Source organism: Carcharhinus amblyrhynchos, chromosome 16 (assembly GCF_965287045.1).
Source record: "Carcharhinus amblyrhynchos chromosome 16, sCarAmb.v2.hapA, whole genome shotgun sequence".
NCBI lineage: Eukaryota > Metazoa > Chordata > Chondrichthyes > Carcharhiniformes > Carcharhinidae > Carcharhinus > Carcharhinus amblyrhynchos.
The window spans coordinates 46,587,177-46,613,147 of record NC_137339.1 but is presented as its reverse complement, the minus strand read 5'-3'; the positions used below and the strand labels follow the sequence as shown (position 1 = coordinate 46,613,147).

The 25,971-nt window shown below is 42.8% G+C and overlaps 1 protein-coding gene across 3 annotated transcripts in view; it reads right to left on the bottom strand.

Annotated features, from left to right (window-relative positions):
* LOC145353988 (solute carrier family 12 member 5-like) overlaps nt 1-25,971 on the bottom strand; it is a 1,060,877-nt gene that overhangs the window by 39,531 nt on the left and 995,375 nt on the right. For all 3 annotated transcript variants that reach the window (XM_080205049.1, XM_080205050.1, XM_080205051.1), the window contains exons 14-17: nt 25,344-25,442; nt 21,659-21,778; nt 9,382-9,486; nt 8,408-8,576 (exon numbers count right to left, since the gene is read on the bottom strand). In XM_080205049.1, coding sequence (XP_080061175.1) covers nt 8,408-8,576; nt 9,382-9,486; nt 21,659-21,778; nt 25,344-25,442 — 493 coding nt within the window. The remainder of the gene's footprint in view (nt 1-8,407; nt 8,577-9,381; nt 9,487-21,658; nt 21,779-25,343; nt 25,443-25,971) is intronic.

Below are 25,971 nucleotides of genomic sequence, written 5' to 3'. Positions count from 1 at the left end.
CACTGGCCCCCTTATCACCACAACCTCCCCCCCCCCACCGCAACCCCGACACCCCCGCCACTACCCAGGCCAATCGCGACTCTCGGCCCCCTTCCCCCCCAACCAATCGTCTGCAGAGTGGCAGCGTGCCCACCTGCCCGGCAGAGATTCATCTTACCCGCCCCCCTCCTCCCCCCTCCCCTCCCACCAGAGAATGATCTGGTCTCACTCCCCCTGCCTCCCACTTGCCCGAGAACAATCTAGCCTTACTCACCCCCCCCCCCAACATCTGACCTGCCTCCTCCTACCTCCTCACCAGACAACGATTGGCCCTCCCCCCCACCACCAGACAACAATCAGCACCCCCCACCATACAATGATCAGCCCTCCCCTCCCCCACCAGACAACGATTAGCCCTCCCCCACACTGGACAACAATCAGCCCCCCCCTCCACACCAGACAACGGTCCCCACTCCCCCCACCAGACAACGATCAACCCTCCTCCCTGACCAGACATTGATCAGCCTTCCCTGCTCCCACCCCCAACCACCAGACAACATTCAGCCCTCTCCCCCCAACTCACTAGACAATGACCAGCCCTCCCCACACCACCCCACCCCCCACCCACCACCAGAGAACGATCAGCCCTCCCCCTCCACCAGACAACAATTGCACCCCTCCCCACCACACCAGACAACGATTGGCCCTCCACACTCTCCCCCACCCCCCCCACCACACAACAATCAGGCCTTTTAAGGGTTCTGCCATTTACTGTATATTTCCTATCTTTATTAGACTTTCCAAAATGTGTTACCTTACATTTATCCGGATTAAACTCCATCTGCCATGTCTCCACCCAAGCCTCCAACTGATCTATACCCTGCTGTATCCTTGGATGGTCCTCATCGCTATCCGCAAATCCACCAATCTTTGTGTCATCCACAAACTTACTAATTAAACCAGTTACATTTTCTTCCAAATCATTTATATATATTCTGAACAGCAAAGGGCCCAGCACTGATCCCTGAGGAATGCCACTTGTCACAGCCCTCTATTCAGAAATATACCCTTCCACTGCTACCCTCTGTCTTCAATGACCGAGCCAGTTCTGTAATCCACCTCACCTCTGATCCCATGCGACTTCACCTCCTGCACCTGCCTGCCATGAGGGACCTATTCAAAGGCCTTACTGAAGTCCATATAGACAACATCCACTGCCCTACCCTCATCAATCATCTTCATCACTTCCTCATAAAACTTGATCAAGTTAGTGAGACATGACCTCCCTTTCACAAAACCATGTTGTCTTTCCCTAATACGTCCACTTATTTCCAAGTGGGAGTAAATTCCATCTCAACGAGTTTTCTCCAATAAGTTCCCTACCACTGACATAAGGTTCACCAGCCTGTGATTACCTGGATTATTCTTGCTATCCTTAGCACCATAGAACCATAGAACATTACAGCACAGAAACAGGCCTTTTGGCCCTTCTTGGCTGTGCCGAACCATTTTTCTGCCTAGTCCCACTGACCTGCACCCATATCCCTCCACATCCCTCATCTATGTACTTGTCCATGTTTTCTTAAATGTTTAAAGTGAGCCTGCATTTATCTTCTTAAACAAAGGAATAACATTGGCTATTCTCTAATCCTCTGGGACCTCCCCTGTGGCCAGTGATGATATAAAGATTTCTCTCAAGGCCCCAGTAATTTCCTCTCTTACCTCTCGCAGTATTTTAGCGTATATCTCATTAGGTCCTGAGGACTTGTCTATCTTAATGTTTTTTAAGAACCCCAATACCTCCACCTTTTTGATCTCAACATGACTCAAACTATCTACACACCCTTTCCCAGATTCATCATTGAACATAGAACCCTACAGTGCAGAAAGAGGCCCTTTGGCCCATCGGGTCTGCACCGATCACAATCACACCCAGGTCCTACCCCCATATTCCTACATATTATACCCACTAATCCCTCTAACCTACGCATCCCTGGATACTAAGGGGCAATTTCTTAGCATGACCAATCAACCGAACCCGCACATCTTTGGACTGTAGGAGGAAACCGGAGCACCCGGAAGAAACCCATGCAGACATGAGGAGAATGTGCAAACAGACAGTGACCTGAGCCAGGAATCAAACCCAGGACCCTGGAGCTGTGAAGCAACAGTGCTAACCATGCCGCTCATCCTCCAAGTCCTTCTCTTTGATGAATACTAATGCAAAGTACTCATTTAATATCTTGCCAATTTCCTCCGACTCCATGCATAGATTCCCTTCCCTGTCCTCGAGTGGGCCAACCCCCTGGCTATCCTCTTGCTCTTTATATCTGTATAAAAAGCCTTGGGATTTTCCTTAATCCTGCTGGCCAATGATCTTGCATGTCCCCTTTTGGTCCTCCTTACTCTTTGCTTAAGTTTCTTTCTACTTTCCTATATTGCACACTTACTTCGTGTGTTCCCAGCCTTCTAGCCTTGACAAATGCTTTCTTTATCTCTTTGACTAGGCTCACAATATCTCTCATTATCCAAGATTCCCAAAACTTCCATACTTATCCTTCGTCCTTACAGGAATGTGCCAATCCTGAATCCCTACACTTGAAAGCCTCCCACATGCCAGATGTTGATTTTCCCTCAAACATCTGCCCCCAATCCACATTCTTCAGTTCCTGCATGATATTATTGTAATTAGCCTTTCCCCAGTTTGGCATCTTAACTTGAGGACTAAACTTTTCCTTATCCATCAGTACCTTAAAGCTTACTGAATTATGGTCACTGTTCTCAAGCTGCTCTCCTACTGAAACGTCGACCATCTGGCCAGGCTCATTCCCCAATACCAGGTCCAGTATGGCCCCTTCCCCAGTTAGACTATCTACATACTGTTTCAAGAAGCCCTTCTGGATGCTCCTTACAAACTCTGCCCCATCCATACCCCTAGCACTAAGTGAGTCCCCGTCAATATAGGAGAAGTTAAAATCTCCTATCACCACAACCCTGTTACTTTTGCACCTTGCCAAAATCTGCCTACATATCTGTTCCTCTATCTCTCACTGGCTGTTGGGTGGCCTGTAGTAAACCCTCAACTACCTCCTTCTTATTCCTGAGCTCTATCCATATTGCTGCACTGTATGGGTACTCCGTGGTGTCCTCCCACAGTACAGCTGCAACTCCCCCATCCCTTTTACATCCCCCTCTATCCCACCTGAAACATCTATATCCTGGAATGTTAAGCTGCCAATCCTGTCCTTTCCTTAACCAAGTCTCTGTAATAGCACAACATCATAGTTCCAAGTACTAATCCAAGCTCTTAAGTTCATCTGCCTTACCTGTTACACTTCTCGCATTGAAACAAATGCACTTCAGTCCACCAGACACTCTTTGATTAGCAACTGCACTTGGCCTGCTTTTTCCCTGAGTCTTACTGGCCCTTCTCTCTGGTTCCCCTTCAGTTAATTCATCTTTGCTTTGGTTTCACCTCCCTGCCAAACTAGTTTAAATCTTCCCGTGTGACACTAACAAACTTCTGGGTCAGAATATTTATGCCTTTCCAGTTTAGATGCAACCCATCCTTCACAAGAACATAAAACTAGGAGCAGGAGTAGGCCATCTGGCCCCTCGAGCCTACTGTCCATTCAGTAAGATCATGGCTGATCTTTTTGTGGACTCAGCTCCAGTTACCCGCCTGCTCACCGTAACCCTTTAGTCCTTTACTGTTCAAAAATATATCTACCCTTGCCTTAAGAACATTCAATGAGGTAGCCTCAACTGAGCAGGGAATTCCACAGATTCACAATCCTTTGTATGAAGAAGTTCCTCTTCAACTTAGTCCTAAATCTGCTTCCCTTTATTTTGAGGCCAGAGTTATAGTTTCACCTGCCAGTTGAAACAACTTTCCTGCTTCTATCTTATCTATTCCTCTATAATCTTACATAAGATCATCCCTCATTCTTTTGTATTCCAATGAGTATAGCCCCAGTCTACTCAGTCTCTCTTCATAAGTCAACCCCCTCAACTCCGGAATCAATCTAGTGAATCTCCTCTGCACACCCTCCAGTGCCAGTATATCTTTTCTCAAGTGAAGAGACCAAAACTGTAATCCAGGTGTGGTCTCACCATAAACTTATACAGCTGTAACATAACCTCGCTATTTTTAAACTCCATCCTTCTAGCAATGAAGGACAAAATTCCATTTTCCTTCTTAATTACCTGCTGCACCTGCAAACCAACTCCTTGTGATTCTTGCAGAAGGACACCTAGGTGTCTTTGCACAGCAGCATGCTGCAATTTTTTACTATTTAAATAATAGACCATTTTGCTGTTATTCCTACCAAAATGGGTGACCTCACGTTTACCAACATTGTACTCCATCTGCCAGACCTTCGCCCACTCACTTAGACTATCTATATCTCATTGCAGACTTTTAGCATCCTCTGCACACTTTGCTTTGTCACTCATCTTAGTGACAACTGTGAATACAGTACACTTGGTCCCCAACTTCAAATCATCGATGTAAATCGTAAACAATTGCGGTCCCAACACTGATCTCTGAGGCACACCACTAGTCACTGATTGCCAACCAGAAAAACCCCCACTCTCTGCTTTCTGTTAGTTACTAATCCTCTATCCATGCTAATACATTACTTAATACGTTACATTAAGTGAGATTTTTTTTCAAATTCCTTTATATAAATAGGTAGATATTACAGGATGAGGTCAAATTTATACTGTGCCAAATATTATGAGTGTAGTTAAAATTTGTGCACATTCCCCTATAAACAGTTGTTAAATTGAAGAGCATATGAATAGGTTAAGGCAACACAAGGAGTGGCTTTCTACCAATGTTCACTGCGGGTGAAAATGGTGACACTGGCAGAAAATCTTGAGAGACCACAGGAACGTGAATCCTGGCAGCGAGACCTTGTTCCCGCATTTTCCCTGCCCCTTGCCAGTGATGCAATGAGGTTCCCAGAATGGGCGGGAATCTCATTTAAATATATTTACATGAATTTATAAGGCTTCCCCGCCATATGTTCCCCCAGGAAGGAAATTCCACTGATGTGACACCACGTCAGCAAGGTCTACAACAGCTGTTGCAAAATAGGAAGCTGTTGAGAGGAGCCCGCAGGAGGTGCAGAGCAAAGTATAGCCTCTGTGTAGCCCTGGGGGAGAGGGACATACATGGGCAGTGCCAACCTAGCAGTTCCACAGTGTTGTGCCATGGGTGGACTCTCTGGGGAACCCCATTTGGGCATTGCCCTTCTGTGTATGTAGGTGGGTACCCTGGTGGTTTTCATAGAATCACAGAAACCCTACAGTGCAGAAAAAGGGCATTCAACCCATAGGGCCTGCACCAACCCACCCAAGTCCTATCCCTGAAACCCTACATATTTACCCTGCTAATCCCTCTAACACGTCCCGGGACATTAAGGGCAATTTAGCATGGCCAATCAACCTAACCTGCACATCTCTTGACCGTGGGAGGAAACCAGAGAACCTGGAGGAAACCTTTGCAGACATGGGGAGAACGTGCAAACTCCATACAGGGAATCACTCAAGCCAGGAATCAAACCCAAGTTCCTGGAGCTGTGAGGCAGCAGTTAGCACTGCTAACCACTGTGCCACCATACCACCTAGTGGACAGGCAGTTACCCCAATGCATGTTTGGGGGAGGGGTTGCCCTGATGACTATGTGGAGGTGGTGGTAATTGCCCTGATATCTGTATGAGAGGGGCAAGGGTTGGCATGTTGTCTATGTGGGAGTGGGGCCCGTTGCCCCAATGCCAGTGTGGGGCACGTTGCCCTGATGTCTGTATATAGACTGGGGGCGGTGGGGGGGGGTGGCCAATAGCTATGGGGGGGTTGCTCCATAGCTTGTGTTGGAGAAGGGGGTGAGGGGGGTTGGGGATTGTTCATATTTTACTGCAGATCAGAGCGCCCTTTAAAGATGGCACCCCGATCACTGTGTAGCTGGCATTGCCAATTCTATTAGAACCCACCCTTCAGAGTGATGGCTGAAACCACTGCTCCGGATTTTAATTGAAATCGACACTGACAAATTATATGAAAGATTCCGCCTATTGTATGCAACAGTTTTGATTGGAGGCTGGTAATTGTATTTCAGCTGGGTGTTAATTGTATTCTGGTGGTGGGCACTAACTGGGGACTCCTCTGTGCTCATATATGTATTGCAGTAGTGGAGGCAGCTTGCTAGTATAGGTTTATAATTTTCACTTTGGAACTTTCATCAGGTGAGCATGCAGGAGTTCCCAGGTACAATTCCTGGATGAGCCCTTTCGAACCTCTTTGTGGATCTACCTCTGGCCTGACTAAAGTGGTTACAAACAGGTCAGGGCAGTGGGTAGTTGAGGAGATTGTTCAGCCCATCTATCTGTCCTTCTTCCACAACTATATTTACATCCGGGTGTCCCTGGAGGGGGAGGATGTGTCGTTGGCTGGCGTGCTTGAGGCCTTCCACGGCCAATGACCAGCAAGACTGAAGTGCATCACCAATCGTGGGACCATTCTTTTATTTTTATAACTTTCCATTAAAGTATAGTCCTTTTTTACAGTGCCCTATTAAGGAGCTGTTAACCTGTTTATAAATTAATTTGTTAATTGCTTTTAAATTAATATTGCAGTACAGTGGAGGGAGGGCAGTTGGTTTGGAGCTGTATGATATATAATGTGTGTCTCTGTAAATAAAAGCTTGCCAGTGTGTAAAGACTAGGCTATAATATTTTATCATTCACCATCTGGTTATTCAAGTTCTAAAGGATTACAAAGTGTATCAAGTGAAAAACTATTTGTACAGCAGATGGGGTCATGACATCCTTTCCCCGAAACTGTACCTTCATAAAAATCATTGCTTGAAGTTTCAGTCTCCTAAACAACATCTGCAACATATCTGCAGTAATTATGTTCAGATAAGCAAGGATATTTCTGGCAAAGAAATACATTCAGAAGGAGGAAAACAGTAACTGCTTTAAGGGACAGGAAAGAAACAAGCGTGTATTTAAAAAGCACAGGTAGGAAGCAATATTTTGTAGTTCCACCTTTTTCTTTGCAGATGCTTTACAATGAAAAATCACAGCTGTCAATTTGCCAGTAACAATCTGGGTTTCAATGGCATCTGTCCCAAGTGTAGGCCAGTGTCATACTCAGGGCCCTACCTCACATTACAAGGAAATCTTAGAATTCACTGCCTGTGTCGATTTAGTGAATTAAATGGACCAAGTACTAAAAAGTCTTGCTAGAACATTTGTCTAATTAAGAACTACTTAAAAACATGGTGATGTAATGAGATTTGACTGTTGTATCATTGAAACTACTTGCCGTGACAATATATGGACACAATTAAAGTGCTGTGCCTGACAATATTAAAGACAAATTTAAAACAAGACAACAATTTAATTCAGTACAAATAATGTTAGTGCTTGAAAACAAATTACAAACAGTGAATAGGAAAGGTGATTATATTAGAGAGCTTTCCCTAATATTAAATTGATAAGTTTATCACTTGGTGTGAAACTGATGGCTTGGTTGTTCTCCACTGTGGAAATGCTCAGGGACTGCAAGTTCTTTGCATGTCTATGCTGGGGGAAGGCTCAAGGAAACAAGAGGCTGAACTCAAACTAAGGATTCCACCTCCTCACTGTGACAGAACCCATTTTGGGCAGTAGTTAAAATTCATGGATGGTGGCTTCAGGAAAGGAGAAGACAACATTGTTTTAGGGGAAAAGATAAGGGGTTGTGATGGGGGGCATGTTGGAGGTCATGATGGGAGGGGCATATCAGGTGTCATGATGGGAGGGGCATATTGGGGGTCACCATCAGGGGAGGGGCATGTCAGGTGTCATATCGACAGTCATGATCAGGGAGGGGGCATGTTGGGTGTTATGATGGGAGGGGCCTATCTAGGGTCATGATTGGGGGGGCATGCCAGGGGGTCATATGAATGGTCATGATTGGGGGTGGCAGGAGGTGGGGGCTTAATGCCCCCCAGTGTCATGAGCTGGGGAGGGGGAGCGTGGCGGGGTGGGGGGGGGGTGGTGGGGGAGGGCGGAGGCATCCGAGTATCACGAGCTGGGGAGGGGAGCATGCCGGGGGTCATGATCAGTGTGGGGGCATATCGAGGGTTATGATGTGGAGGGGTGCATGCTGGAACCGTGATAGGGGAATTCGGGAATCTGGAACTCTTTGCCTGAAAGGGTGGCAGAATTCTAATTACATTTAACAACCACAACTGGAGTACTTGAAACTCTATAGTATACAAGGCAATGGACCAAATGCTGGATAATGGGATTAGAATTAATAGGTGATTGATGGCCAATGTAGCCATAATGAGCTGGAGGGCCTCCTTTTGTGCCTTAAAACTCTACGACAATCTGCTGAAAATGTTAATAAGGGGATGAAACTAGTTAGTGTGTACCTCTTCAGCTCGTTGGGCCTGGGTGTGATTCTCCAGGAAACTGCCCTCTAATACTGAGCCCACAATGGTGAGTCCTTTCCCAGCCTTTAGCTGGCAGGTGAAAGTCAGAAGCTGTGGATGTTTGACATTCTGGTCTTGGTCCACCTTTACAAGTACTAGAAGCTGGGGCCTGTGAACAAACAAAAATATTTTGGTTAACTCAACATGTAACCAAAGAACATAACCCATCTGAACAGGATGATTCTACATTTCTATCCAATTCTCTTCCCACACCTAGTGGTGTGCTAAGGAAGACTTTGATCTAATTCAATAACTCGTCATTCCCAGAATAGGTCCCTAGTCTGTTGTCAGGGGCTTATACCTTGAGGGGTACCACATCAAGCGTGACTGACCAGGACTCTCTGCTGCTCTTACTGCCAGCCATTGACATGTTTGGAAGGATTTGCTGATTGACTCTCAACCTGTTTAACCACGTTACGACTGCATGTTATGAGTTCCTTGTTCATCAAGTCTTGGGGTAGGACTCGAACGCGGAACTTCTGGCTCAGAAGCAGGGATGCTACCCAGTGTGTCACAAGACTGCCTTTGATTCTATGTTTAGAATATATCTCTTGATTATAACTGGAACTAAGTTTTCAATATAATCCATTCTATGAAGCTCTGTTGGGAGAATAGAATGGTTAATGTAATGAAGCCAATTATGTGTACAACCTGAGGTAAACAAAGAATCCCCTTTATCCAATCACTCCAATTAAGCAAACACAACAGTGTTTGGGAAACAGATGGTTGTACTGCAGGCTGTGTTATCAGTACAATATATAGTATTTATGACGCCTTACTAATTGCCAAGTATGTGGAACTCTCACCTTTCCTTGTCGCTAGTTCTGAATTGCTGGTGGACTTGCAGATGTTAACCCAATATAATTTTGCAAGACAAAGATATTAAAGCTTCAAAGTTTAAATTAGCCACTAACCTCCAGTTCTTAGTGTGAGGAGGACCTTCTTCAAGTCTGAGCAGAGCATATCGGGCTGCACTGAGCGACAGACCACGGATCCCATCTCCCCATTCTTTCTCAGCTCTGCATAAAGGAAATAAGAATCAGAAAAACATCCTGCTGTTCACTTCCATGCAAGTGAATCACATACACCTACGTGCAGCCAGTCAGTAATGCATTACCACCTGATTGGACAGCAGTAATATTGCAATAATTCCTTGCACAAAATGTACATTGTTTGGACTGCTAACTTGTCAAGGAAAACTGGATTATATTGCAGGGCCTGTTATGTGATTGTGATTCTCCTTGGTTAAATAGCATGAGAATTGCTTTCATTGTTTTACTATCATTAATCTTTCTGATGCTGCCAATCAAATAGGTAATGTTATTCCATTTTGCTGTTCTTGTCAGTCTATTCAGTCTGTTTGCATTGAGTTGCTTTCAACTCCTTCAGGCCAAATTCTATTAATACTTTTAGGATGTCCTTCAGATTCACTAGGGTTTTCTTTGTGAACATTTCAGTCTCATGGAACTCTTCTAAGTCCTTACTGCCAGACAGTTCCAGCATCATGGTTGCTTTGTCATTGTCTTGAAGGATATTCAAGAACTTGGTGCCAAACAGCCCCACTCTGTGCCATCAATGACTCTATAACTTATTCCTTTGTTCAGTTCAAGGACCCATGACCTTATGCATTGTGTACTATGGAAATAAAATGCCACATTTACACAGTACCAGCTTAATTGATTTCAATGACTGAATAAAACCATCACAACTGGGCAACAGAATCACTGGTAATATAGTTACCATCCCCTAGACAGACCTGAGCAGGCTTATTATGTTACTATGTCACATTTTCAGACAGGGGAGCGGTCAGTGTCTGCCAACGTTTCTAGCACTGTCTATGTGAACTGAATGGATCCATTCAATCATTAGTGGGCACATTAGAAGCATACATTATTTCTGGGGTGCATTTCTATCATGAGTGCCTTGGTAATATTTTTCTAGTGCTCAACATTGCTATAACAAGGGGAGGAATGAAAGTATGCTCAATGGAGAATGGAGATTGATGGTGCTCAAATTAAAGAAACAATTTCATCAGTGACAAAATTAGCCCAGTACTCACTTATCATTTAAGTACTCAGTCATTTCTGTCATTTAACCGCTCCTATCCTCCACCTTATGATAATCTCTCCATTTTATTCTTTTGCTGCCCTTTACCTCCTGACCCTCATATCCTTCCATATCTTTTCCCTTGGCTTTGTATTTGTTTAAAAACTGCTTACCTGTGAAGAAAAGTCTCAGCCTGAAACATTTGGGCCAGATTTTTGGGAAGCTCAAACTTCTGGGTTGAGACCCAGACTTCCATTTGTTGAAACAAGTGCATTCAATGGAAAACATTCCTTGATTGACAACATTTCTTCTCAGTCTATTTTGTCATTGGCTCAATGTTTATTTACATATGAACATACATACATATACATATATGAATTGGGGCAAGCATAAGAAATTTGGCCCTTCATACTTGCTCTGCCGTTTGATAAGATCATGATTAATCTAGCTGTGGCCTCAACTCCACTTTCCTGTCTACTCCCTATATCCTTTGACTCCCTTGCCAACAATAAATCTATCTACCTCATCCCCAAAATATCCAATGACCCTGCTTCAAAAGCTCCTGGCAGACGAAAATTCTAGAGTAATGACTCTCTGAGAGAAAACATTTCTCCTCATCTCTGCTTTATATGGGAGATCTCTTATTTTAAACTGTTGTCCCTTGTTCTAGTTTCACTCACAAGGAGAAACATCTTCCCAACAACATCCACCCTGTGACTGGAGGTGCCTCAACTTTTGCAATTGTTCACCAGTATAAGGTTCTTGCAAATTGTATTGGATGAAAATGGTTGCTGCAAAGTGGATGAGAACTGGTCATGGCACCAAGGAACAGGAAGCCATTCAAGCTGGGGGAACAAATAGGAATGCTGTGGTAGTTGGGGACTGTGTAGTTCATGGACAGATACAATTATCTGTAGGTGAGGGCAAGAGTCCAAAAGCTCAGTGTCAGGGTTTGGGACATCTGCTCTGGGCTGGAGAGGAGTTTGCAGTGGGAGGTGGAGGATCCAGTTGTTGTGATCCACATGGGTGCCCACAAAATACTTAGGACTAGAAATGAGGTTCTGCTTTAGAATTATGAACAGTTAGGGTCTAAATTAAAAAGCAGAGACCCAAAGGTAATAATTTCTGGATTATTGCCTTGAATCATGAGCAAATTAATGTAGGATAAATAAGATTGGAAAGTTTAATGTGTGACTGAAAGACTTTTGTGGAAGAAATGGTTTGGATTAATAGGGTACTGCCACCAGTATTGGGGAAATAGGGACAAAAACAGAAAATATTGGAAATTCTCAGCAGGTCTGACAGTATCTGTGGAGAGAGAATAGAGCTAATGTTTCAAGTTTGTAGGTTTCCTTTGGGTGCTCTGGTTTTCTTCCACAGTCCAAAAATGTGTAGGTTAGGTGGATTGGCCATGCTAAATTTCCCCTTAGGGTCTTAAGATGTGCAGGTTAAAAGGATTTGTGGAGTAAATGCATAGGATTATGGGGATAGGACGGCAGGGGCGGGGGGCGGGGGGGGCGGGGGGGGGGCGGGGGGCGGGCGTTGGACCTGGATAGGACGCTCTGTCAGAGGATCGGTGCAGACTCGATGGGCCAAATTGCCTCGTTCTGCACTGTCGGAATTCTACGCTTTATTAAAAGGTCCATTGATCTTGGGTGGGAATTCCCAGTCCCCAGATAAGCGGGCAGGACTGGAAAATCTGACCCAATATGCATAGCCTGATAGACATTTTGAGCCATGATTGAAAGCTGTACAGGCAGAGACCTGACTATTGAATGATATTTGACATTTTGGAAAGACAGGGAGCGAGGTAAAAGTGGTAGGGTAATTCTGTTAATTTAAAAAAGTTGTTAGCGTAGTAGTAAGAGATGACCTTAGCTCAAAAAGACATGTTGTATAATCATTTTGCATTGAGATAACACATAGGAAAGGTAAGATGTCATTTGCAGTAAGAGTTTATAGGCTCCTAACAGTAGCTACACTGTAGGACAGAATTTACTGAAGAAATCAGTGGGGTAGGTAAGAAAAGTACTGCAATAATCATAGGTGACTTTAAACTACATGTAGATTGACTGAATCAGACTGGCAAAGATAGCCTGAAAAATGAGTTCATAGAGTGTATTCGGGACAGTTTCTTTGAGCAGTATGTCCCAGTGTCAACCAGGGAATACGCTATTCTCAACTTGATAATGTGTAACGAGACAGGATTAGTCAATAACCTCATATCAGAGGAGCCCTGAGGCAACAACAATCATTACATGACAGAATTTCATGTTTTGTTTGGAAGTGAGCAGATTAGTGTTTTAAATCTAAATAAAGGTAATTTAAAAGGTGTGAATTCAGAGTTGACTAAAGTGAAGTGGGAAACTAGGTGAAAAGGTAAAACAGAGAGATGTAATGGTAGACTTTTAAGACAATATTTATCAACTCTCAATAAAGATTTATCCCAATGAGAAAGAAAGACTCTTTGAGAAGGATGCATCATTTTTAACTAAATCAGGAAGTTATAGTGATATCAAATTGAAGGAAGTACTGTATAATTGTGTGTCTATGTTCCTGAAAATTTATTTTATACCTCCCACCTGAATTGGATTAATCAAAATGCATCACCTCACATTTGTTTGGATTAAATTCCACCTGCCATTTCTCTGCTCAATTTTCCAGCCTATCTATATCCTGCTGTATTCTCTGACAATCTTCATCACTATCTGCAATTCCGCCAATCTTAGTATCATTCGCAAACTTGCTAATCAGACCAGCTATGTTTTCTTCCAAATCATTTAGAGGTCCCAGCACTGATTGCTGCGATATACCACTAGTTACAGATCTCCATTCAGAAAAACACCCTTCCACCCTCGTCTTCTATGGCCAAGCCAGTTCTGAATCCATCTAGCTTGTTCACCCCTGATCCCATGAGATTTAATCTTTTGCACCAGCCTGCATTAGGGACCTTGTCAAATGCCTTACTAAAGTCCATGTAGACAACATCCACAGCCCTTCCCTCGTCAATCATTTTTGTCACCTCCTCAATTAAATTAGTGAGACCTGACACCCCTCGTACAAAACCATGCTGTCTGTTGCTAACAAGACCGTTCAGTTTCAAATGTGCAAAAATCCAATTTTTAAGAATCTTCTCCAATTATTTCACTATCACTGATGTTAAGCTCACTGGCCTATAATTACCTGGGTTATCCTTGCTACCCTTCTTAAATAACAGGACAACATTGGCTATCCTCCAATCCTCTGGGACCTCAGCAGTGGCCAATGAGGAAACAAAGATTTCTTTTGGAGGCCCAGCAATTTCATCTTTAGTCTCCCTCAGTGATCTGGGATAGATGCCATCTGGCTTTGGGGATTTGTCTACCTTAATGATTTTTAATTCACCTAACATTTCCTCCCTTGTACTTGTTCTAAAGGGTTTACACACCCCTCCAAGACAACATCAATCAACGTGTGCCTCTCCTTTGTGAATACTGATGCAAAGTATTCATTAAGGATCTCACTCACTTCCTTTGGTTCTATGCATAATTTCCCTCCTTTGTCCTTCAGTGAACCAGCTCTTTCTCTAGCTACCCTCTTGTTCCTAATATATGTATAAAATGCATACAGCCTATTTTCAGAAAGTAACAATAATTATGTACATAGTGGGCATTACTTGAGGTTACCATGTTACTGTTCGGTTGTGGGCATTACTGTATACCACTGCCAACTGGTCATGGCCATGTGCAGTCTGAATCCTGACTGTTTGACCTAGTGTTAGAGGGCCAAGTCTGTAGACATTTTGAACACGGTGTGTTATGCTTCTCAGTCTGCATTACAAGAGGATATCATTCACATTGGTTTCAAGTTTGGGCTGCAGTAGAGCCTTGACAGTAGGAATCGTGGACCTGGTAGATCTGAAAAAGAGTTGTTGTGCTGATGAGAGCAGATTCTCTTGTAATAGATTTTGAAGGCTGAAGAGTGCAGCATGGTAGCCTATGTGATCCCGTACACATTTGCCTAGGAGGTGCTTGGCTGAGCGAAACACTCGTTCCACTAGATCATTTGATTGTGGGTGTAGGTAGCTGCTTGTGAGATGCTCAAAGTTCCACATGCGTGCAAAGTTGCAAAATTCAGTGGAGATGAATTGATAAGCTGTCATGAGCCTCTGTAGGATGTGTAAAATAAGCTTAATGATTGTAATTTGTATTAATGATTTCGATGAGAATATAGGAGGCATGGTTAGTAAGTTTGCAGATGACACCAAGATTGATGGCAAAGTGGATAGTGAAGAAAGTTATCTTCGATTGCAATGGGATCTTGATCAAATGGGCCAGTGGGTTGATGAATAGCAGCCAGAGTTTAATTTAGATAAATGTGAGGTGATGCATTTTAGTAGATTGAACCAGGGCAGGATTTACTCAGTTAATGGTAGGCACTGGGGAGAGTTACAGGATAAAGAGATCTAGGGGTACATGTTCATAGCTCCTTGAAAGTGGAGTCACAGGTAGACAGAGTGGTGAAGAAGGCATTCAGCATGCTTTGTTTCATTGGTCAAAACATTGAATACAGGAGTTGGGATGTCTTGCTGAAATTGTACAAGACCTTCCAAGTAAGGCCACACTTGGAATACTGTGTGCAATTCTGGTCACCCTATTATAGAAAGGACATTATTAAACTAGAAAGAGTGCAAAAAAGATTTACTAGGATGCTACTGGGATTTGATGGATTGAGTTATAAGGAGAGGCTGGATAGACTGGGACCTTTTTCTCTGGAGTGTAGGAAGCTGAGGGGTGATCTTAGAGAGGTCTATAAAATAATGAGGGGTACAGATCAGCTAGATAGTCAATATTTTTTCCCAAAGGTAGTGGAGTCTAAAACTAAAGGGCATCGGTTTAAGGTGAGAGGGGAGAGATACAAAAGTGTCTAGAGGGGCAATTTTTTCACATAGAGGGTGGTGAGTGTCTGGAACAAACTGCCAGAGGTAGTAGTAAGTACACTTTTGTCTTTTAAAAAGCATTTAGATAGCTACATGGATAAGATAGGTATAGAGGGATACGGGCCAAATGTGGGCAATTGGGATTATCTTAGGGGTTTAAAAAAAGGGCAGCATGGACAAGTTGGGCAGAAGGGTCTGTTTCCATGCTATAATCCTCTAAGACTCTAAGACCCTAATTCTGCAAAGATTAGTGGCAGGTCAGAAGATTGAACAGACTTGAAAAACCAGAAAATAAGACTGAAGAAATAATAGAGGGAGAAATTAGAATATCAGCGAGAGAAAGATGCCTAAAAATATAAGAAGAGAAAGTAAGAGTTTCCACAAGTACTTAAAAAAAGAAAGAAGTAGCTAAAACAAGAGTTGGCCACCCAGAGATTGAGACTAGGGAATTAATAATAGAAAACAAGGGAATGCTGTGGAAGTGTTGAACAAGTATGTTGTGTCTACTTCACTGTAGAAGACTTAGATAACTTTTCAAAGATAAATGAAAATCAAGAGACAAAAGGGAGGGGGGAAACCTAAAACAATCACCACTACCAGGGAAAAGGTATTGGGAAAACTATTAGGCATAAGGTTGACAGATCTCATTGCCTGCAGCCTAGGGTCTTAAAAAAAAGTGGCTGCAAAGATTGTAGAGGCATAGGTTATAATATTCCAAAATTCCTTAGATTCTAGATGGGTTGAAAAATAGCACTAACATCTGTCATAGAAAAATTGGAGAATCAATTATTCAGGAGGTTACAGAAAGTATTGAGAGTCAGAATGGGATCAGGTAGAGTCAAAATGGTTCTGCAAAAGGAAAACTGTGTTTAACTAATTTATTAGTTTTTTTGAAGAATTAAAAAGATGGATAAAGGGAAACCTTTCGGTGTGGTGTACTTGGATTTCCAAAAAGAACTCAATAAGGCTCCACATTAAAAGTTACTACACAAAATAAGAGCTCATGATGTAGAGGGTAATATGTTAGCATGGATAAAGGACTGGTTACCCAACAGGAAGAAGACAGTAGGGATAAATTGATCTTTTGCGATTTGGCAAGCTATAACTAGTAAAGGGCCATGGGATCTCAGCTATTTGCAAACTATATCGATGAATTGGATGAAGAGACTGAAGGAAGATATGGCAGCTTAATTTGCTGATGACAGTAAAGTGTCAAAAGGATGTAAAGGATTTACAGAGGGTTATAGATAGGTTAAATGAGTGGGCAAAATATTGGCCGATGGAATATAAAGTGGGAAAATGTGAACATGTCCACTTTGGCAGGAAGAATAGAAAAAGATAATAAATATATTATTTAAATGGAGAGGAATTACAGAAGGATCCGCGTATCCTAGTACATGAACTGCAAAAGGTTAATATGCAGGTATGGCAAGTGATAAGAAAGCCAAATGGAATGTTGACCTTATTGCAAGGAGAATGGAATATAAAAGTGGGGAAGATTTACTGCAGTTGTACTGGACCGTGGTGAAACAATAACTGGAGTACTTTTTGGAACAGTTTCAATCTCCTTATTTAAAGTAGGGTAGAACTGTGTTAGAGTCAGTTCAGTGAAGGTTCACTTGACTCATTTCTGGCATGAAGAACTTAACTTTATGAAGAAAGGTTGGCCTTTACTCACCAGAGTTTAGAGCATTGAAACATTTAAGATCCTGAAAGGATTTGACAGGGTGGATACCAGAATGATGTTTCCTCTTGCAGGAGTGACCAGAACTAGATGACAGACTTTAGTCTGTGGAATTCGCTTCCCCAGAGGGCAGTGGAGGCTGGGACACTGAATTTTTCAAGGCCAAGGGCCCAATTTTACTCTTGCATTGTGTCCGTTTTCAGGCGTGAAAACTTGGTAAAGTCAGGCATGAGGTGAATAGCGCGACCTGCACCTGCCTCTGTGCTGATTCCCCCTTTACCATGGACTGCGCCCCAAACGGGCACAATGTCAATTTAAATGTATTTGCATGCATTTAAATTGACTTAGTGAACTGGGCACCCAAACTAACAAGCATTTCCCACTTCACCATTGCGTTTGCCTGTCCAGATTCGTTGCAAAACAGAGTGGTGGTGGAGGAGGAGGGGGACCAAATGGTTCTCTGGTGGGGGGAAGAGGGGGGAGCAGAGGAGGAGGTGGGTCAGATTGTTCTCAGGAGATGGGGTGAGCGCAGGGGCAGAGAAGTCCGCTGCCACTTTGTGGCGGTCGATGGAGGGGGTGGGTGAAGGAGGGGGTTCTGCTGCCACTCTGTGGGTGATTGGTGGGGGGGATGTGAGGCAGGGGAATCGCGATCGGTCTGGGTAGCGGGGGGGGTGGTGTGGGTGGATAAGGAGGACAGTTATGTTGTGGGGTTGGGCAACGTCTGCGGGGACCATTGCTCTTGCTTTTTGCAGCCCAGGAGCGATGTGACAGGGGAGCGTTTTTCAAATTTTTTTCTCACTGCGTATACACAGTAGAAGGCTCCGATCGGAGCAGCAGCATTTCAGGTGCAATAAGCCCCATCCACAGCGTGATTCAGATTCACAACTTTTTTTTGAGGCTGAGTGCTTATGGGGGTGTGGTCTGAGAACAGGGTTTACAAGTTGGATCTGAAACATGCCCAGATTCAGCATTAGAATCAAAATGGTAAAATCGTTCCTGAGTCAGATAGATTTTTGATAAACAAGCTCCAACAACATTCAAGAAGCTTGACACCATCCAGGACAAAGGAGCCTGCTTGATTGGCACCATATCTACAAACATCTACTCCTTCCACCACTGACGCTCAGTAGCAGCAGTGTGCTACAAGATGTGCTGCAGCAATTCACCAAAGATCCTCAGACAGCACCTTCCAAATGCACGATCACTCCCATCTAGAAGGACAAGGGCAACAGATACTTGGGAACACCACCATCTGCAAGTTCCCCTCCAAGCCACCAACCACACTAACTTGGAAATATATCGCCATTCCTTTGCAATCGCTGGATCAAAATCCTGGAATTCCCTGCCTAATGGCATTGTGAGTCAACCCACATCACATGGACTGCAGTGATTCAAGAAGGGAGCTCACCAACACCTTCTCAAGGGCAACTAGGGATGGTCAATAAATGCTGGCCAGCCAGCAATGTCCATGTGCCATGAATGAATTTAAAATTTTTTTTGAGAAGTCAAGGGTTATGAGGGAAGACTGAAAGTGGAGTTGAGACCATAATCAGACCACAATGATCTCACTGAATGGCGGTGCAGGTTCAAAGAGCTGGAATAGCTTACTCCTGCTCCTAGGTCCTAGATGCTGCTGTTGCTATCAATGGGCATAAAAGTACTATGAATTGGCATGGAGAATATGAGAGGACTTTATGGGTGGGTGGAGGGGCATGGGATAATATGGAGGGTGTGAGGGTCCATTGTGGGTGGGCAGAGGGGCACAGGTTGGCATGAATTTGCATGCATGTGCGAGAAAATTAGACGGATAAAGGCCAGATGGCCTAATGCTTAACAATTGGAACAAATTCCACAGAACCAAGGTGGGCCTTTTAACGAACCCACTATGGTACTCAGCGCCCCCGTGGCTGTGTCTGATTTTCACCTTGGTGTGGTGGTGAGGCTCCAGCATGCTTGTGTGCCCCACCAAATTCCCTTGGAGGTATGGGGGCAAGGTTTAGGTGAAGGGAAATGTGGAAACTCAAAAAGTAGGGTCCAAGTATCAGAACAATATGTTGATCTGGATAAAATCAAGCAGATTGGGACAGAAAGGAGCAAAAGGTTTAACAAAAAATGTTCATCAGTGAACGAGGTCATTGAAGGGCATACGAATAAAAATGAAATTAAAAGTGCTTCATCTGAATGTATTAAGTATCTGTAATAAGATAAATTAATTAGTGGCACAAATAGAGGGAAATCATTCAGATTTAATACCAACACAGAACTATAGTCACAAGGTGTCCAAGGTTGGAAAGGAAATATTCCAGGATACAGAATATTTTGGAAAGACAGACAGAATGGCAAAAGAGGAAGGGTAGCCCTTATAGTAAAGGATGATATAAGGCCATTAGTGGCAAAGGATCTGTCCTTTGAAGATCATGAAGTAGAATCAGTACAGGTGAAAATTAAGAATGCCAACAGTGGAATTATCCCAACATTTGTCAGACTATCAGTTTCAGACTGAAAACTGATGTATACTTCTTTAGCTGAATAGCCGAGATTTCTCTCCAGATTTTCTGGTGCTCGACGGACCAGAGAATCTGAGGGTAGGGCCCTGATAAACTGGCGAGGGAAGGGCCTGATAAGCTGGCAAAGTCAGCTCCCCAGTGATCAGTGCACCATCTTTAAAGGGTGCCCTGATCTGCATAAAATATAAACTCCCTGTCACGGAGAGGAAGAACCACCCCACCCCTCCAGCCACATCAGGGTAACACCCCAACACCACAAGCAATAGCACACTCCTTGTAGTAGATTTCCAAAAGGTGATTGATAAGATGCCACACAAAATGTTAATAGACAAAATAAAGTTTCATGGGTTTGGGGGGGAAATAAGATTAGTTAATGGATAGGAAAAAGAGAGTTTGTATTAATAGAGTCTTTTCAAATTGGCAGATAGTGAGTAGTGGAGTGCTGCAAAGATCAGTATGGGTCCTCAGCTATTTACTTAGATGAAGATACAGAGTGCAATGTATTTAAGTTTGCTGATGGTACCAAACTAGGTGGACTGGTGAGCTGTGGGGAGGACACGGACAGAATGCAAAGTGATATACACAGGTTAGGTTAATGGGTAACAAGACAGCAGATGGAGTATAAGGCAGGGAGGTGTGAACTTAATTACTTTTGTCAAAAGAATGGAAAGGCAGAATATTTTTTAAATGGTGTGAAACTTGTAATTGTCGATGTTGGAGGTATTTGTACAAGGAATGCAGGAAGTTAGCATGCAGGTAAAGTAAGCAATTTGGAAGGTATGTGGCATTATTGCAAGGGATTGAAGTATAAGAATAAAGAAGCTTTGCTATAGGATTTCGGCGAGAACACATCTGCAGTGTGAAGTTTTGGTTTCCACACTGAAGAAACAATATACTTGCATTGGAGGTGGCACAGCGATGGTTCACTCAATTGGTCCTTGGAATGAGGGGTTTGACCTATGATGAGAGGCTGAGGAAATTGGGCTTTATAATTTCTAGAGTTTAATGAGAGGCAATCTCAATGAAAGCTACAAACTTCTGAAGGGACTTGATAGCATGGATGCTGAAAGAATGTTTCCATTGATCATAGAATCTCAAACACGAAGGCACAGTCTTAGGATAAGGGCCCAGTCATTTAGGATTGAGATGAGAAGAAATTATTTCACTCAAAGGGTTGTGAATCTTTTGTATTCTCTACCCCAGAGGCTTGTGGATGCTCCATTGTTGAGCATATTTAAGATTGGGATAGATAGGTATTTGGCAGGTGATTCTCTGACCTCAGTATGCCTGGTGTAGATGATACTGATCCCAGAGAATAGCGTGTGTGCCTAAAAAAATGATTTTGTGCTGTGACTCAAAATTTGCGAGTCTCTCAGCCCCTTTCTAATGGCCTGAACCAGACAGGCACAAGGCCAATGACCATTTTTAAAGTAATATTTAAATATGTTTAGCCCATTCAAATCCCAGCACACATAAATTTCCGGCCTTTGGGCATCTCCATAATAGTGAGAGTTATTACTGGTCTCCACTAATGAAGACCTGGCACAATGGCCATGATGGGGCGGGGGAATTATGATGGGGGCACTATGCAGGGGGTATGATGGGAGACCTATGCAGAGGGACTATGATTGGGATGCTGTGCAGGACAGGGGGGTCATGCAGGGGCGGATCATGTTGAGGGTTATATGAAGGAGGCATGTCGGGGTCATGCTGGGCTGGCATGTCAGGGGTTAGGAAAGGAACCCATTAGGTGTGCCCCGATGTCGACAATCATGTCAGAGAGAGGGTGAAGGAAATGCCACTGATGATTGGTGTATAGGTTCCCGATGTCCGTGGGGAGGCAGGGGGTCTCTTAGTCTACTGTGAGATTGCCTTGCGAAATGGCACCTGAGCACTTTGAAGCTGGCATATTTAGTAAGTAGAAGGGTTCAACATTGGCAAGAAATGGGCAGGTAGGGAGGCAGGAGTATTTTTACACACTGTGACCCAGAGTTTCATTCTGCAGCCACTTGTACAAAATGAACACAGAGACTTACCCATTGAACTCAATGTATTTGTAGATAAGTCCAGCAATTACCATGGCCACTATTGCATAGTACCAGGAGCAAATAAACATCAGGGACAGGCACAGGCTCATTCCCAGGAACGACATTGTCCTATTAAAATGGGAAAGTTTATCACAAGTGCATAAATGTAATACCACAGACATGAACATATATTATTCGTTGAAGTTTGTTATTTGTGATCAGGTTATCTGCCATTTATTTTCTGTTATTAGTTACAGAATAGAATTTGCACAATTTTGCCAGTGACACTTCACTGGCTGAAAATGCATTTGGACACCTTGAATTGTGAGAAGCATTTTGGACTACAAATTCTTTCTTTGCTCATTTGTACTGTAGGGCGCAATTGTGCAACAGCAGAAGATCTGTGAATGGATAGAGAACATTGAGATCTTACTCTTCTGACGAGCATTCATTTTGCTGCTGGGGTGCGGCAAACGGGCAGTAGCGTCTCCAGGTTATCAATGGCGAAAGTGTGCTGCTATTGTGTATGGGCATGCAGAGGGCTGGTTTTATTTTGGACTGCAAAGATAATGGATCTAATGACTGTGCCACTGTATCAGGTATTGCACTTTTCTGTTGTCAGCACTTTGTGGGCAGAGTTATCCAGGAAACTACTTCCTGAGGATGATTAGTGCATTTACACCACAGTGCTCCCTCTGATGATAAATTTGGGGCATTAGTGTCAACCTGTTGTCCAAAACCTTCAAAAATTAACATTCTTTAGTTTTCTTCCGCTAAGTTCCACATTTTTAACTAAAAATCTATTGAAAGGTTTACAGGAATGATAAAGGGCTACTTGGGATACCCTTACTGCCATTGACTTAATGTGCTGTAGCTGTTGGAGAGAATTCAGAATATGTATGAAGAGGAACCGGGAAGGTGGGCTCATTAAGGCTGGAGCTCCATCAGTTATTTCCCTTTGCCTTCACTCAACTGTTCATCTAGAAGAAAAATATTAAAATGGCCTAGTGAAGTTGGCCATTAACAATCTGAATGAACTTCATGCATCAGTGACATTGCTCAGCTGAACTGATAACAGATTGTCTATAATAGAAAGTGACAGCCCAGTTGAGTCTCATTGAACTGATGTGCAAGTTCTACTTCTTCTTCAAAATCATTTTTTTTGCAACATAAATCTATGCTAATAGCTGCATTTCAGATGGATGCATCGTACTGCATAGTTTTTTAAAATGGCCTCTCATGTATCCTCTCATGTTATGATTGACTCTTTCCAGAATCAATGATAATATAAGAACATAAGAACTAGGAGCAGGCTGGCCCCTCAAGCCTGCTCTGCCATTCAATAAGATCATGGCTGACCTTTTCGTGGACTCAGCTCCACTTACCCACCCGTTCACCATAACCCTTAATTCCTTTGCTGTTCAAAAATTTATCTATCTTTGCCTTAAAAACATTCAATGTGGTAGCCTCAACAGCTTCACTGGGCAGGGAATTCCACAGATTCACAACCCTTTGTGTGAAGAAGTTCCTCCTCAACTCAGTCCTAAATCTCAGTCCTTCTTTTGAGGCCATGCCCCCTAGTTCTAGTTTCACCTGCCAGTGGAAATAATTTCCCTGCTTCTATCTTATTTATTCCCTTCATAATCTTACATGTTTCTATAAGATCTCCCCTCATTCTTCTGAATTCCAGAGAGTGTAGCCCTAGTCTACTCAGTCTGTCCTCATAAGTCAACCCTCTCAACTCCGGAATCAACCTAATGAATTTCTTCTGCACCCCCTCCAGTGCCAGTACATCCTTTCTCAAGTAAGGAGATCAAAACTGTACACCGTATTCCAGGTGTGGCCTCACCAGCACCTAAGACAGCTGCAACATAATCTTGCTGTTTTTAAACTCCATCCCTCTAGCAATGAAGGTCAAAATTCCATTTGCCTTCTTAATTTCCTGCTGCACCTGCAGACCAACTCCTTGAGATTCCTGCACAAGGACACCCAGATCCCTCTGCACTGCAGCACGCTGCAATTTTTTTACCATTTAAATAATAGTCCATTTTGCTGTTATTCCTGCCAAAATGGATGACCTCACATTTACCAACATTATACTTCATCTGCCAGCCCTCGCTCACTCACTTAGATAATCTATATCCCTTTGCAGACTTTCAGTTTCCTTTGCACACTTTGCTCTTTCACCCATCGTAGTGTCATCTGCGAACTTTGACATACTACACTTGGTCCCCAAATCCAAATCATCTATGTTGAATGGATACTGGTGTCTTCCCTACATGTCCATTTTTTTATAAATGTATCTAGACAATGTACATTAATGGATTATTTGAAGTCTGTCTAAACTCTACATCAACACATTTTTTTCCCCAGAAGGAGTTGATGACTCGCAATACTAAATAAGGAAAGAAAGAGAAACTTACATTCATATAGCATATTTCACAGCCTCAGAATGTTCCAAAGCACTTTACAGAAAATTGTATACTTTTTGAAGCGTAGCCACTGTAAGAATGTAGGAAATGTGACAGCCAATCTGCATATGGCAAGTACACACAACAGCAATAAAAGGACCACAGGTACTTCTGTGATATTTGTTGAGTGATAAATATTGGCCACAGCAATGGTGATAACTCACCTGCTCTTCCTCAAAGTAGTGCAATGGAATATTTTCAATCTATCTGATAGGGCAGATGGGGCCATGGTTTAATGTTTGATCTGAAGCACCTATGAAGTACAATTCTTCTTCAGTACAACACTAATGTGTCAGTCTAGTTTCAGTACTCCCTGCCTCAGAAAGAAATGTTCTACCACCAGTCTATGGTTTATTACCATAATATAAAGTAGGTTTTTTCCTTCCTGAGGCCAGAGATGCTGAAGTGAATTGTAGTGCCTGCACTGACATTTTCACTAAGGCAAACATGTGATTGACGTGATATGTGTATCTATGCATTGAACCACTGAGACATAGCAGGATATGAAGAGGAATAGGAATACATTGAATTGACTATCCACTCTGGACCTTGCACAAGAACAGAAATATTTGAATTAAGATATTACACCAACAATGTGACATTAGCCCAGTTTATTGATGTTAGAAAGGAGAATTATTATAAGTAAAATATTGTAAGTAAAATATGAAAGTTTAGTCTTAAACTTGTCACTTCACTTCACTGCTCTGTATACGAATGATTTCCGTGGATAAAAAAAACTTTTAAATTTTATCAGTTGATGGAAAACTTGTGAAGTCTTTGAATTATTTGTGTGTCTTAAAGAGTAAAATGTAAATGTGTAGCTATGTTTGTTGGGGAGAGGGAAGGATGACAACCTGGGGTTAGATGATATCTGTATTTTGCTTCCAATTTGTGCTCATAGTCTATAACATCATCAGGACCTCTTGATGAAGTACTGTCCCTTTAGTGCTGTATACCTGCTATCCTCAATGTATCACATTTCAAGACACCTGTTATGTTCTGCAGATAATATCTGTAACACACTGAAGTATTTGTTATCTATACAACTCACAGCAAACAATGTTATTCTGCACGCAATATGCTTTGCGGCATCTGCAATTATTTATGTAACACACTCTGCTCTATTCACATGTGTTTTTTAAATGCTTTTGTCAGGATGACACAAAAATGACGAGGTCAAATATATAGTAGAGTCATGACCATTTCAGGAAAGTGTGAAATACCAGTGGTAATATTTGAATCTGGGTCTCCAGTTGGGGGTTCGAAGAAGTGTCTGTAGGGCACAGGCCAGATTCACAAACATGTAGCACATCAAGAAAAACCTGAGGATAAAAAAAATCACTCATTTATTATGCAAAGAATGTGCAACAAGTTTAATAATATAAAGGCCACATTACAACACAGGCTACAGAACTTAGTCTGAGGGGCACTAACATCTAAAATCTGGCTTTAGAATGCCAGTTCTATCCAATATTCCACCCAATATATTAACCTTTTTTTTCTCTTTCAGTTGCTTATCAATGTGCTCTGCATTCCAGCAATTTCTGGTATTTACTTTAGATTTCTCACATTCACAGGTCATCCTTTCATCTCTGTTCAGAGAGATTGAATTAATGCATAATGCTCACCAGACTGAATAATTGCAATGTGATATAATTGGGACTAGGCCTGTGAATATAGTGCAGAGTTAAAGGTTGTTTTACAGAGCAAGAGAGGATTATAGTGAATAAACACAGCTAAAAATTCAGTAGCTCCCTTTTTTGGCGCGTGATTGTGATTTGCAAGTAGCCTTTGCCTGCTCCCAATGAGACAGATAGCAAGCTTTGTGCTGTTCCTATTTGCTTATTGTAG